Here is a 13,240-nt window from a genome sequence, read left to right as displayed (position 1 = left end):
CACAGGCTAGTAGTATAGTCTCATAAGCCCCAGGTCCACTAAGAGACCTTGCCTTAAAACACAAGGTGGACAGCTCCACCCAAGGTAGACCTGTGGCCTCCATACACATGGTATCTGTACACAGAGAAAAACAACTCATAATTTACAAGGATGTTCAAGAATAAAAGTATTTGAAGTGTCTGATAAATAGCACAAATATATTTCAATGTTAATACCTAATAATCATTTCCATTTTTAAAGGTGCAGAAACTCAAGTTCATAAGTAAACAACGTATTCAAGAAAGCATTTACAAACCCCATGTTACAGCAACCTCAATCTTCCATCTCTACAACAGAGACGTTGTCAAAATGGCACAACTATTCAGAGAGCCTAGCGCCAAGGTCCAACTTACCAAGGTTTATCTAAATTAAAATAATGGCTGCTGCCACACAACTTACCATATTTAATAATTCAGGGCCTTTTACGGATATAAAATTTAGTCCAGACTCATTTGCCACAGCCTAGCCAGAAGAAACAAAAAAAGATACAAATAAGACAAATAGGAAAAAAACCCTTTTGTACTTATTGAATTGTCAAATACTGAAAGAACCTTTAAGCCAGATGTGGCAGCATGCACACACCATTAATCCCAGGAATCAGGAGGCAGAGAGGCAGGCCAGACCTCTGTGAGTTGGAAGCCAGTCTGGTCTATACAATGAGTTCCAGGTCAGCTATTTTAAATGGCCACTGCAAATTTCAGCTGTAAGATGAAACCTTTAGAAAGCCACCTTGATATACTTTAAAACATGCGTTCTATTCACTGAAAAATGATTTAGGACTACATTCTAATAGAATTACCAGTGAACACAAGAGTATGTAATGTAATGGGATTTTTGAGTCAAGGTCTCATGAGGCCTTTGCTGGCCTCAAACTCACTGTGCGGCAGAAGATAACCTTAAACTCCTGATCCCATGCCTCTAGTCCCCAAGTACTGGGATTCCTGGCATGTGTAACCATATCCATAATCACCAACTACAAAACATCTCTATAGCAAAATACTATACAGGCATTAAAAACCTTTTAAATTTCCTTATGTGTACTTATGTCTACATATGCATGTGCGTGGCGTGCACATGCTTTACAGCACTCTGGGCCCCAGGCACACATACAATGCAGATGATATTAAAAGAAAAAGAAATCTGAGAGACAGTGGAATGCTTGAGAATGTAAGCCACCAGGGGCACATTCTGGAAAGATTTATCTTGTTCCCAGTCTCTTCCTAGTCTTCCTCTCTCTGCTCCTAGCTGCCATGAGGGAAGCAGCTTTCCTTTGTTACCCTTCTGCCATGATGTTCTCTCTCGCCAAAGGCACAGAAACATGGAGCCACCAGATACTGGACTAAATCTCAGAAACCATGGACTGAAATATGTGGCCTCACCTTTAAGTTGTTTAGACATTTGATAACATCAACAAAAGCTCATAAACAAATTGTCTTGCATTTATTATATCTTGATATGTATAAAAGAAAAATACCTGGAACCGACTACAAAATGAAACAGCGGTTGTAGGATTATAAACATTTTCCCCCTTCTGGTAATTTATTTTCTATTGCAGAAAGGTTTGTTTTAATACTGTAAAGAACATAGTGAAAATACTCAAGTTATAATAATTAAACAAAAGCGGGGCTGGAGAGATGGCTTAGTGGTTAAGAGCACTGATAGCTCTTTCCGCGGATCCAGGGTTAATCCCCAGCACCCACATGGCAGCTCAAAACTGTCTGTGATTCCAGTTCCGGGGACCCGGCAGCCATGGTCAAAATGCCAATTCACATAAAATAAAGATAAAGAAATTAAAAAAAAAATTAAACAAAAGCAAGAAATAAGATCAGTCACAAACTAAAGTTATGTAATAATACTTGGACAATAGAATGGGCCCTGACAAAAATGACTGGTGAGTTCACGAAATGTTTCATAACTTCTTTCCCAGAAATGAGGGTGGCACAACCAATTAAAACCATTTTGTTCTAAAGAAGGACAAACAATAGAAAATTTTATTGGAAAAACAACAACAACCAGTTTTCAAACTGGTTGATTTCAAACTGGTAGATTTCAAACAAAGTATACAAAGGATTTATTTCATGATATTATTTAAGTCTTTATTATCCTACTGAAAACAAGAAACACAACGCATGCAGTTGAACTTGTACCATACCTTTGCTAGCAGAGTTTTCCCACAACCAGGAGGACCGGCTAGTAGGATGCCAGCAGGAGTCACCAAACCAAGAGTTCTGAACTGGTCTGGGTTGCGTACTGGTGCCTAGAAGAAACAATGCCAACAGTGATCCATGATAGGTGTCTACTTCACACTGAATGTTCAAATGTATCTCATCTCTTAAACTCAAGCCTGATCATGAGGCCTGAAAATAGGACTGACTGGCTGACCCTTATGGTGACAAGGTGACAAATAGGAAAGGCTCTCTTTTTTTTTTCTTTCTTGAAACAAGGTCACACTATGTAGTCCTGGTTACCCTGTATCTTGATATGTAGACCAAGCTGGTCTCAAGCTCAAAGACCCGTCCACTTCTGTCTTATTAGAACAGGGATTAAAGGTGTGTACTATTATATTAAGCCAAAGTCACTATTCTTAAGGAATTTATACATACATGCAAATTGTAAGAACGTATTAGGTAAAAAGATAAAAATATCATTAGTTTTTATCATTTTACCATCTGTGCCAATGTATGTAGATCAAAGAACAATCTCTGGTGTGTGTCCCTGCCTTTCACCTTGGGTCACTGTCTCTTTTTTCCTACTGTGTATACCATGCAGGTTGGCCCTTCTAGTCTCCCTCTTGAGTGTTGTAGTTATTATAGACAGTCACTATAACATGGCTTCTGTGGATACAAACTTAGGCCCTTACCTTTGCATGGCACATGCTTTACCCACTGAGCTGTTACCCTAGGCTAAGATAAACTGTTTTAATATATTATTAAATCAAGTTTAAGAAATTTCTCCAGGAAATCAGGACATAGCAGACCTTGCACACAGTCACATGTCACACACACCTGTTCTCTGCAAGTCTAGTGCGCTTTCACTTTTGGTAGTCCAAACCTCTTAAATGGATCATAATTCAATTAAAATGGTCAATTACCAGGAAAGTAAATGTAAACTAAAATCAGTCCATAATTTCATGGCTGTCAAAACTGCCTTGATCCTAGATAAGAACATGATTTTCACACAAATTAGTCTTGAACAAACCTGAATTTGTTTTTCTTGAACTCACTATACAGTAGCCAAACATAACCAAAATAGTGAGCATGACATCAAGAGAATGACATCTTTGTTGGTAACAACTGAGGCTGAATTTCCTATTATAATATTTGATCGTATCTCAGTAGAGCTATGTTCTAAAGAAATGGATTTGGGGGCAATAGAGATGGTTCAGTGGGTAGGAGCACTTACTGCTCTTGTAGAGAACCCAGCACCCACAAAAGGTTGTTCTCAACAATCTACAACTCTAGTTCCGGGGGCTCTGATACCTTCTGAACTCCGCCAGAACTAGGCATGAACATGGACACATATACACCTAGCAAAACACTCATACATATAAAATAGTAAGTCAAAATTGTTTTAAAAAGTACAATCTGGTTGACATGCATACAGGGTTTTTTTTTTTTAAAGCTCTTAACTCATGACCAATGTCAATGACACTGACAGATGATATACTTACCAATATTGCCATTATGAGCTCTTCTCTAATATCTTCTAGGGCACCAATATCGGCCCATGTCACATTAGGGACAGTTACAAAGCCTTCTCTTTTAGCAGAAGGCTGAACTTCTGCTAAAGCAACAATGAAGTCATTTAACTCAATGCATAGTCCTTGCATCTGTTCCTCTGAGAGGGGATCTTGGTCTCTTAGCAACCTCAAGAGCCTTTGCAAGTCATCCTTTAAGATAACAGTTAAATGAAAAAAGTATGAATCACAAAGTTACATGTAATTTAAATAATTATCCCAAGATTCCCTAAGTTATAGTCAATTTAATAAATTTCTATGTATTGTGATAATTTCTCCCTCCTTTACACAAGATACACTCATTTAATTCTAAGCAGATCCTGTATTTGGTTAAATAGAGATAAATCCATTATAATCAAGATAAGTAAATATAATATCTAGGCCAATATTAGTGGCACATGCCACTCAAAGCCATCCTCAGCTAATATATAAGTTTTGAGGCCAGCATAGTCAGAGAGGGGAGAGAAAAGAGAGATTGATTTGATATTAAACATGTTTCTAAATCTTAAACTTGGGTCAGATAATGCAAACATAGGCAGTTGGTCAATAACCATTTTTTTTACCAATTACATTTAATTTCTAAATATTCATAAAGCATCTGACTTAAGAAAAGTTACTCTGGCAACAATATAAATTCATATAAGGCTCTATAACACCTTATCAATCAAATACACAGTAGGCAACTTTCCTAAGTCCAATCTTTTTTTTTTTGTTTGTTTTTTTGAGACAGGGTTTCTTTGTGTAGCTTTGGAGCCTGTCTGGGAACTTGTTCTGGAGACCAGGCTGGCTTCGAACTCACAGAGATCCGACTGCCTCTGCCTCCCGAGTGCTGGGATTAAAGGTGTGCGCCACCAATGCCCAGCTAAGTCCAATGAATCTTGAACTGCAAATTTCTTCTTTTGTGAAGAACATTAAGGAACAGAAACAAGCCCCTATCCTCACCCCCATCCCTGAGACAGGGTTTCTCTGTGTAACCCTGAAACTTGATCTGTAGACCAGGCTGGCCTGGAAATAATAGATATCTACCTGCCTCTGCCTCTGTCTCCCAAGGGCTGGGATTAAACATGTGTACCACACTGTCTGTCAAATTTTCTTTAATTGATTAACTCATGTGGATAGGTGTTCTGCCTACATATAAGTGTGTGTACAACGTGTTATGTCTGGTGCCGGAAGAGGCCAGAAGAGGGTGTTGGATCTTCAGGGACTGAAGTTATGGACAGTTGAGAGTTGCCATATGTATGGGTTCTGGGATTTGAACCCAGATCCTCTAAAAGAGCTCTTTACCAGTGAGCCATCTCTCTAGCCCGTTACACATATCTATGATGTTGATATATTTATGGGGTGCTTTGTGCTAGGTAATACTAGCAACTAAGATAAATAAAGGAACCTGTGTTTGACTCAGTCAAATTATCAAGGGAGGTAAGATTATGTAGCAAACTGCTCTCATTAAAACCACTGGGGCTAGAGAGATGGCTAAACACTGGCTACTATTCCAGGACCCAAGTTCAATTCCCCGTACCCACATGCAACTCAGAACTGTCTGTAACTCCAGTTCCAAGGGATGCAATGTCCTCTTCTGGTCTCCCTGTACACCAGGCACGCATGTGGTGCACAGAGATACACGCAGGCAGACACTTGTACACGAAATTAAAACAAAACAAAACCACACCTTGTGGATGTGTTATTAGTCAAGAGATTCTGACAGTTACAGTGCTCTCTCTTTTATCTTTCCCGCAGTCTCACTCTAACAAGAACTTGATTTCTCATCGGTGTATCAACCACTCAGAAGCATTTCTAATAAATACTTACAGGTATTTGTTAGGTACGAACAAGTCATACCTGGATTAAAATAAGCCCCAAGTTTTAAGCTAAATTCATATGGAAGCTAAATTAAACAAAGTAAGTTTAAAATGCAGAACTAGGGCTGGAGATGGCTCAGTGGTTAAGAGTACTCACTATTCTCATGGACCACCCAGGATCCATTCCAGAACCACAAGTGCCTCACAGCCACCTGTAACTCCAGTCCCAGGGCATCAGAAACGCTCTCTGACTTCCATGGACAATAGGCACACATGCCTGCATATATACACATGCAGGTAAAACACTCGTACACATAAAATAAAATAAAATAAAAATGAAAAAATACAGCTCTACTTAGTAGAACGTGTGATAAATCTGATAAAATGCATCTTCCATTGATAGAAAGTTTATACCATCTGCTGGTCTGTGCATGAAAATAGTTACTAACTGGAAATTAAGAAATCTAAGTATTTTTAGCATTTCTGTGAAACTATACTTTTACAGATTAGAAAACCTGCCCTATGCAAGGCAATGGCAGCGTACACCTTTAATACCAGTACTTGGGAGGCAGAGGCAGACAAATCTCTGTGAGTGAGGGCCAGCCTGGTCTACAAAGTGAGTTCCAGGAAGGCTAGAACTATTACACAGAGAAACCCGGGGGGGGGGGGGGGGGGAGCACCTGTGTTTCAGAAGTGGGCTCAGCCCCCAGCCTCTCCTCCTGGGCTCCTTTAGGGGGCAAACCTTCCATCTCAGGACTCTGCTGCTGCTCCTGTTGCTTCATCAAGACTCTATTGACGGCACACATGGCTGCCTCCCGGCAAAGTGCCATCAGATCAGCACCAACAAAGCCAGGCGTCAGATGTGCTAAGTGACAAAAATTAAAAGTTTCTGGAAGTCTCAGTTTCCGGCACAAAGTTTGAAGTATTCTGTAGAAATGACAGTTTAAAAAATTTTGACTCCTAGATATAATAGTAAAAGCAAATTCTAACTGTATTTATTTGAAAGCTCATACATATTAATCCCTACTGACAGTATCATAATGAATGATATATAAGATGAAAAAAATTATTCACTCAATAAATGCCTAGTCACTACTATATGCCCAACTTCATTCCAGAAAAGCTTATGCTAAATATGGGAACTATGTGATGCAGTATAAGGAATATAAGCACAGATTCAGTACCAAGTTTGTTTTTCCCCTTGAAACAGAGTTTTAGTGTATAGCTCTTGTTCCCCTACAACTTGATATGTACAACAGGCTAATCTTAAACTCACAGACTGTCTCTGCCACCCAAAAACTACAATTAAAGCCATGTTCCTTCATACAAAGCTCTACAAGTCATCTTTCCAAAGCATATATTCATTACATATAATGAAAGTTTCATAATGATACTTATCTTGATGTTTCAAACATCAAGATAATCCAAACATTGCAGGGGTTTGGAATTTTTAAAAGATTTTGTTTATTATGTATACAGTGTTCTAGAGGGCACCAGATTTCATTACAGATGATTGTGAGCCACCATGTGGGTGCTGGGAATTGAACTCAGGACCTCTGGAAGAGCAGCCAGTGCTCTTAACCTCTGAGCCATCTCTGCAGCTCCAGGGGTTTGGATTTTGAGACAGAGTCTCATACAACTCAACCCTTGTATATAGTGACGGATGGCCTTCAACTCAACCCTCCTTCCTCCACCTCCCAAGTACTAGGATTGCAGGTGTTTTCCTGGCTAATTCTGATCCCTCAGCTCAAGTGATCTTCTGCCTCAGTTCCCTGAGTAGAAGAGAGGGCAGTGCAGGTACACGATAGCTCTCTTTTCATGTATGTAGGAAACAAAAGGTAGGGTTTGGGGGTGTACGAAGAGGTGCCTTAGTGGTTTAAAGCACTTGCTGCTCTTGCAGAGGACCTGGGTTTGATTCCCAGCACCCACTGACAACTCAAAAACTGTGTGTAACTCTACTTTCCAGGAGATCTGACACCCTCTCTCTACCTCCATGGGCATCAGGCATGCATGTGGTGCAAAACCATACACATAGGTAAAATAAACATTAAACAAATAAATCAAAGATAAACTAATGCGTTATCCTAAAACTTCACTTCTAGGGCTGGGGCAAAGTTCAGTGAAAAAGAAAGCACTCATCTAGTATGGTGCAAGACTCTGGAATGCAACCCCCAGCATAGCACTAAATTTTTTTTTCTGTATTAAGAAAGACACTGTGCTAGGTTACATTAATTCACTCTTCACAACTCTTACAGCTAAAGCATTATTACTATTTCACACACAAAGTAAGCTACCTTTTTAATCATCATTTTTGTGTAAAGCTAAAGCTTGGCATGAGGATACTATGAGGCCGAACTGGGGTTACTTCCTGAGATTACTGGTGTGGACCACTACAGACTACAGGTGTGGACCGCTGCACTGAGTCACAGCTGAGACTACAGGTGTGGACCACTGCATTGAATCACAGCTCTGAGATAACTGGTGTGGACCACTGCATTGAGTCACAGCTCTGAGACTACAGGTGTGGACCATGTTGCTTGGCTGCTCTACACGTCCTAAATAAATGAGTAATATGAATATTATTATTTTGATGGAGATTATAAAAGTATTAGTAAACTGTCAGTAAGCTTTCTGAAGAATATGTATGAACATAAGCATTATCTATACAAATAATTATGAAGTCAACATCTTAGAAACTGTTGAATGGTCATTATTTTAGAAAAATGAAGTGACTGGCTGGAGAGATGGCTCAGAGGTTAAGGGCACCGACTGATCTTCCAGAGGTCCTGAGTTCAATTCCCAGCAACCACATGGTGGCTCACAACCATCTGTTATGAGATCTGGTGCCCTCTTTTTGGTGTGTGGATATACATGGAAACAGAATGCTGTATACATAATAAATAAATAAAATCTTTAAAAAAAAGAAAGAAAGAAAGAAAGAAAGAAAGAAAGAAAGAAAAATGAAGTGACATCTAACATTGGGAAGAAGGAAGGTACAGCACAGACCTGTGGCTGAGCCTACACACAGTGCTTTCTGACCACAGTCTCCACCCTTCCTGGCCCTCTAAGGCAATGATTTCCTTTCATTATTTATTACTTTTCCTAAAAGTTGCTAGTGATTATTTTAGTATCACAACTACCAGAAAAAAAACCATAAAGGTTATAGTTTACAGCATTAATTCACTATATTTCTACTCTACTACCTTTCCTTAAAGCATTCTGGCTCTCTCTCTAGCAACCGACCATTGCCGTCAGCCATTAACTCTGTCTCTCTTCTCTCTTACTCTCTATCCTACTCTGTTCTTCTATTTCTCCCTCACTCACTCTCCCCATGATATAATAAACTATCATTAATGTAAAAAAAAAAAAACAAAAACATTCTGGTTATTGGTTTTATTTTTGGTTCTTGGTGTATAGCTCTTTGTTCTTTCCCCACCAATCACCAGGCAGAGTTCGTCAGCATCTTTTTTATGAGAACCACAGTCTCAGGCAGACAAGTGCAATGGTCTTCAGACTTAACCAGAATATGGATCAGATGGCACCACACTACTCTACAGGTATAGACACTGCCCCTTAGCTGGTGAGCCAACTAAAACACATGCTCCATTGATAGTATCAGACAAACAGCAATCAACAAACAATGATTACCATTACTGAACAACCTAAAACAAATGTCCTATTGATGAGTGAGTTGTTTCATTAAACATTGTTTTTTTCTTTTCCACATCAGTTTTAGAGAGAGAAAACGAGAAGAGGGCCTGGAAATACAGCTCAATGGTAGGCTGCTTGCCAACACATTTGAAGCCCTTAGTTCAATTCTCAAACCAGGGGGGAGAAGAAAAAGAACAAACGAGAGAGAAAGAAAGACATGAGATAGAGTACACTAGAGCTCAAACAAATACTACATAGTTTTGTTAATATTTATTTTTAAAACTATTTTTATTGCTCAGCTCACAGAGTGGCATCATTCTATAAGAATATACCTTTCTCTAGAAGCCTCATCTGGGATACCCAGGCATATTTCTCGGTCAAACCTTCCTGCACGCCTCAGAGCAGGATCCAACGAGTCTGGTCGGTTGGTAGCTCCAACAACTAGCACTCGAGCTGTAGCTGCCACATTATTCAGATCTAGTGAGAACCAGAAATAAAAGAGAATAAGCCATCTGACATTTGAAAAACAATGTTTACAAAAACCATTAAAAGGTTACAGAGGAATGGAGAGATGGCTCAGAGGTTAAGAACACTGGCTGCTCTTCCAGAGGTCCTGAGTTCAATTCCCAGCAACCACATGGTGGCTCACAACCATCTGTAATACTATCTGGTGCCCTCTTCTGGCTTGTAGGAAACAAGCTGACAGAACACTGTATATACAATAAATAAACATTTAAAAAGTTACAGAATCTGTGTAGTTTGATATATAAAGCAATTCTTGCCTAACACAGTGAAAGTGTGAAGAAGATAAAGACTGCCCTTCTTACCAGCAATTAGCAGGTCTACTGAGGAATATGAAATGTATAACTAAGGAAACATAATGAAAGACAAGTTTCAAGGAGTTTAATAGCAATTGGGATAAACCCAGCACTGTAATAGAGCAAGAGAGGGAATGATGGAGGTTTCACAGACACAAACCCTGCAGGATGCCAGAGAGCAAGCATCGTTTCCACAAGCAGAGCTAAGTTACTCAAGTTCTACAGTGAACAGCAGCATGAGTGAAAGCACACAGGCAAACATGCAGGGCACACCCAGACAGTGTGAGCGGCCCAGCAGTGGGGGATGAGTAAGTCAGCAATGTTGTCTCAAAAGGATGGGAGAGGACCAGATGGTGGTACAGAATAACCCAAGCTGCTCTGGCTTACGTTAGAGACAGATTTTTTTAGGAACAGACAGAATACAGGGCTTAAATTTTATCTTTCACAAGTATCCTATCAGTTTTTCCTTTGTAAGTATTCTGTTAGCTGAACCAGAATTAAATAGGAGAGTCTGGGTTATCCTGGTACCCAAATGGTAAATACATTGTAAATAATGGACAGTATTTGATTAGCAAGAATCTATGAAAAGCTGTTCTCAGAATGTAGGCCTCAAAAACATGGCAGAAAAAAATTAAGATGAAAATGAAACAGCATAGGGTACTAGGGGTGTAATTCAATGATAGAGAGCTTGCAGGGCACACACCCAGGTTCAATCCCTGGCACCGCACAAAAGGAAAACTACAAGTAATTTACAATTTGGCACTCATAAGGCAGTGGTGGTATATGCCGTTAATGCCAGCACTCAGGAGACAACAGAGACAGGTGAATCTCTGTGCATTCGAGGTCAGCCTGGTCTACAGACTTCCAGAACAAGCTCCAAAGCACAGAGAAACCCTGTCTTGAAAAACCAAAACAAGAGAAAAAAAAACAAAAAAACAAAAAACAAAAAAAACAAAGCCAACAAAACAAAACAAAAAACTCATAATATATACTATGTTATGTAATATTTCAAATTAACTTTCCTTTTGTATTTTTTGTTTTGTTTTGAGACAGGGTCTCACCTGTAAGACCAGGCTGGGCCTGAAATTCACTATGTAACCCAGCCTAGCCTACAACTCATGACAATTCCTGTCACAGCTTTCTATGTGCTCGGATAATAGATTATAGGAATATGACACCAAAATATGTGCTATTTCTTTTCTTATTTTTGTTTGTTTTCGTGACATATCCCTGGCTGGACTATTCACTATATAGCCCACGCTGGCCTCAAACTCTATATGGAAACATTGGTAGATATACTTAAATCTGCACAGTAAACTTAAAACTATTATTAGCAGTTAACAAGCGGTGAACATAGGATTAGAGAAATGGCTCAGCAGTTAAGAGCTCAAACTGTTCTTCACAGGACCCCAGTTTGGTTTCAAATGCCCAGGCCTGGGACTCAAAATGACCAGTAACTGTAAGGGATCCTACGGCCTCCTCAGGCAATGCAAACCTCCACATATCCACATTCTTAAAATACTGTTTTGTGGAAGGGGGGATAGAGACAGGGATTCACTTTGTAGCTCTGGCTGTCCTGGAATTCACTCTGTAGTCCAGGCTGACCTTGAGATCAGAGATCCACCTGTCTCTGCCTCCTGGGTGTTGGGATTAAAGGCACCCAAAACCACACCAGGTCAAAAGTAAAAATATTTTTCTAAGAGATTAATATAAACGCATTAAAATGCAAAAATGTTAAAATTTTAACATTTCTCTCCCAATGATATCCTTAAGGGACAACAGTAGGTACCCTAAAATTGTAGACAGCAAAAGCAAAACAATATTAGTATAAGCATATTTAATTACTACAGAGTTGGGGAGATGGCTCAGGTACAAAAAAAATGCTTGGTATATAAGCATGATGTTGTGAGTTCAATTCCCAGAACCCACATTAAAAAAAAAAAAAAAAAAAAAATGCGCCGGGTGTTGGTGGCACATGCCTTTAATTCCAGCACTCGGGAGGCAGAGGCAGTCGGATCTCTGTGAGTTTGAGGCCAGCCTGGTATCCAGAGTGAGTGCCAGGATAGGCTCCAAAGCTACACAGAGAAACCAATAATTAATTAATTAATTAATTAATTAAAAAATGCATATAACATGGCACATTTGTAATCCCAGTGCTGGGGAGGTGGGGACAGGCAGATCCCTGGGGCTCACAGGCCAGCCACCCTAGCCTATTTGTCAAGCACCAAGCCAGTTCAACTAATGATAGCTCCTAAATAATGTCATCTGAAATTGACCTCTGGGATCCCTTCTCACATACACTGGTATAGACTCCTGGCACACATATGTGCACCCACAGATACACACACACACACACACACACACAGTGCGAAACAATTTGAAATGACTGGTAAATCTTCTACAAAAAAGATCCTGTTTTGTGAGATTCACTATTTAAATGGTTCATACATGCACATATGACTTGTATTATTTTAAGAAATATCTTAAAAGAAATTCATTATTTTAAACTGACCATCCATGCAGGTTAGAAGCTGGGCTACAATTCTTCTTTCCATATCTTTTGAAGCAACTTCTCTTTTGGGGGTAATAGCATCGATTTCATCAATGAAAACAATACAGGGGGCGTTTGACTAGAAATGAAAATACCATAAAGATATGACTATACAATAAATTCTCTATATTAGTGCATAACGTTTATGTATTCTTTAGAAAGTGAAAGCTCAAGATCAGTCATCAAAGAAAAACTATGGAGAGGCTGTTCACAGAAATGCTTCTGAGTGCTATGTCCCAAGAGAACCAAGATGCTTAAAGGACCGAGTGCATCATGGTTTCTGAAGTATCTTCTGTAAGTGAGATATATCTGCTTGCTACAGAATATAAGCAGTACATTTAAAAGCTTTAAACTAAGAATTAGTGTCACATGCTAATATTTCTGGCACTTGGAAAGATCAAGACTTCAAGGACATCCTACGCAACACTTCTAGCTCCAAGACAGGCTGGCTAGATGAGATACCATTTCACAAAACCAAAATAAAAATAAGTTTCAAGGCCGGCCGGTAGTGGTACACGCCTTTAGTCCCGGCACTGGGGAGGCAGAGGCAGAGGCAGGAGGACCTCTGTGAGTTCGAGACCAGCCTGGTCTACAAGAGCTAGTTCCAGGAAAGCCTCCAAAGCCACAGAGAAACTCTGTCTTGAAA

General features: G+C 39.6%; 1 protein-coding gene across 5 annotated transcripts in view; it reads right to left on the bottom strand.

The window, feature by feature from the left end:
* The window catches only part of Nvl (nuclear VCP like), a 48,358-nt gene that overhangs the window by 18,352 nt on the left and 16,766 nt on the right, over positions 1-13,240 (bottom strand). For all 5 annotated transcript variants that reach the window (XM_027418813.2, XM_035445939.1, XM_027418814.2 and 2 more), the window contains 6 exons: positions 12,556-12,673; positions 9,558-9,702; positions 6,255-6,501; positions 3,710-3,928; positions 2,192-2,296; positions 439-501 (listed from right to left, as the gene is read on the bottom strand). In XM_027418813.2, the coding sequence (XP_027274614.1) occupies positions 439-501; positions 2,192-2,296; positions 3,710-3,928; positions 6,255-6,501; positions 9,558-9,702; positions 12,556-12,673 (897 nt within the window). The remainder of the gene's footprint in view (positions 1-438; positions 502-2,191; positions 2,297-3,709; positions 3,929-6,254; positions 6,502-9,557; positions 9,703-12,555; positions 12,674-13,240) is intronic.

The sequence above is a fragment of the Cricetulus griseus genome, chromosome 5 (genome assembly GCF_003668045.3).
Source record: "Cricetulus griseus strain 17A/GY chromosome 5, alternate assembly CriGri-PICRH-1.0, whole genome shotgun sequence".
In the NCBI taxonomy this organism is placed as follows: domain Eukaryota; kingdom Metazoa; phylum Chordata; class Mammalia; order Rodentia; family Cricetidae; genus Cricetulus; species Cricetulus griseus.
The sequence above is the reverse complement of the archived record's forward strand: the minus strand, read 5'-3'. Positions and strand labels throughout refer to the sequence as shown.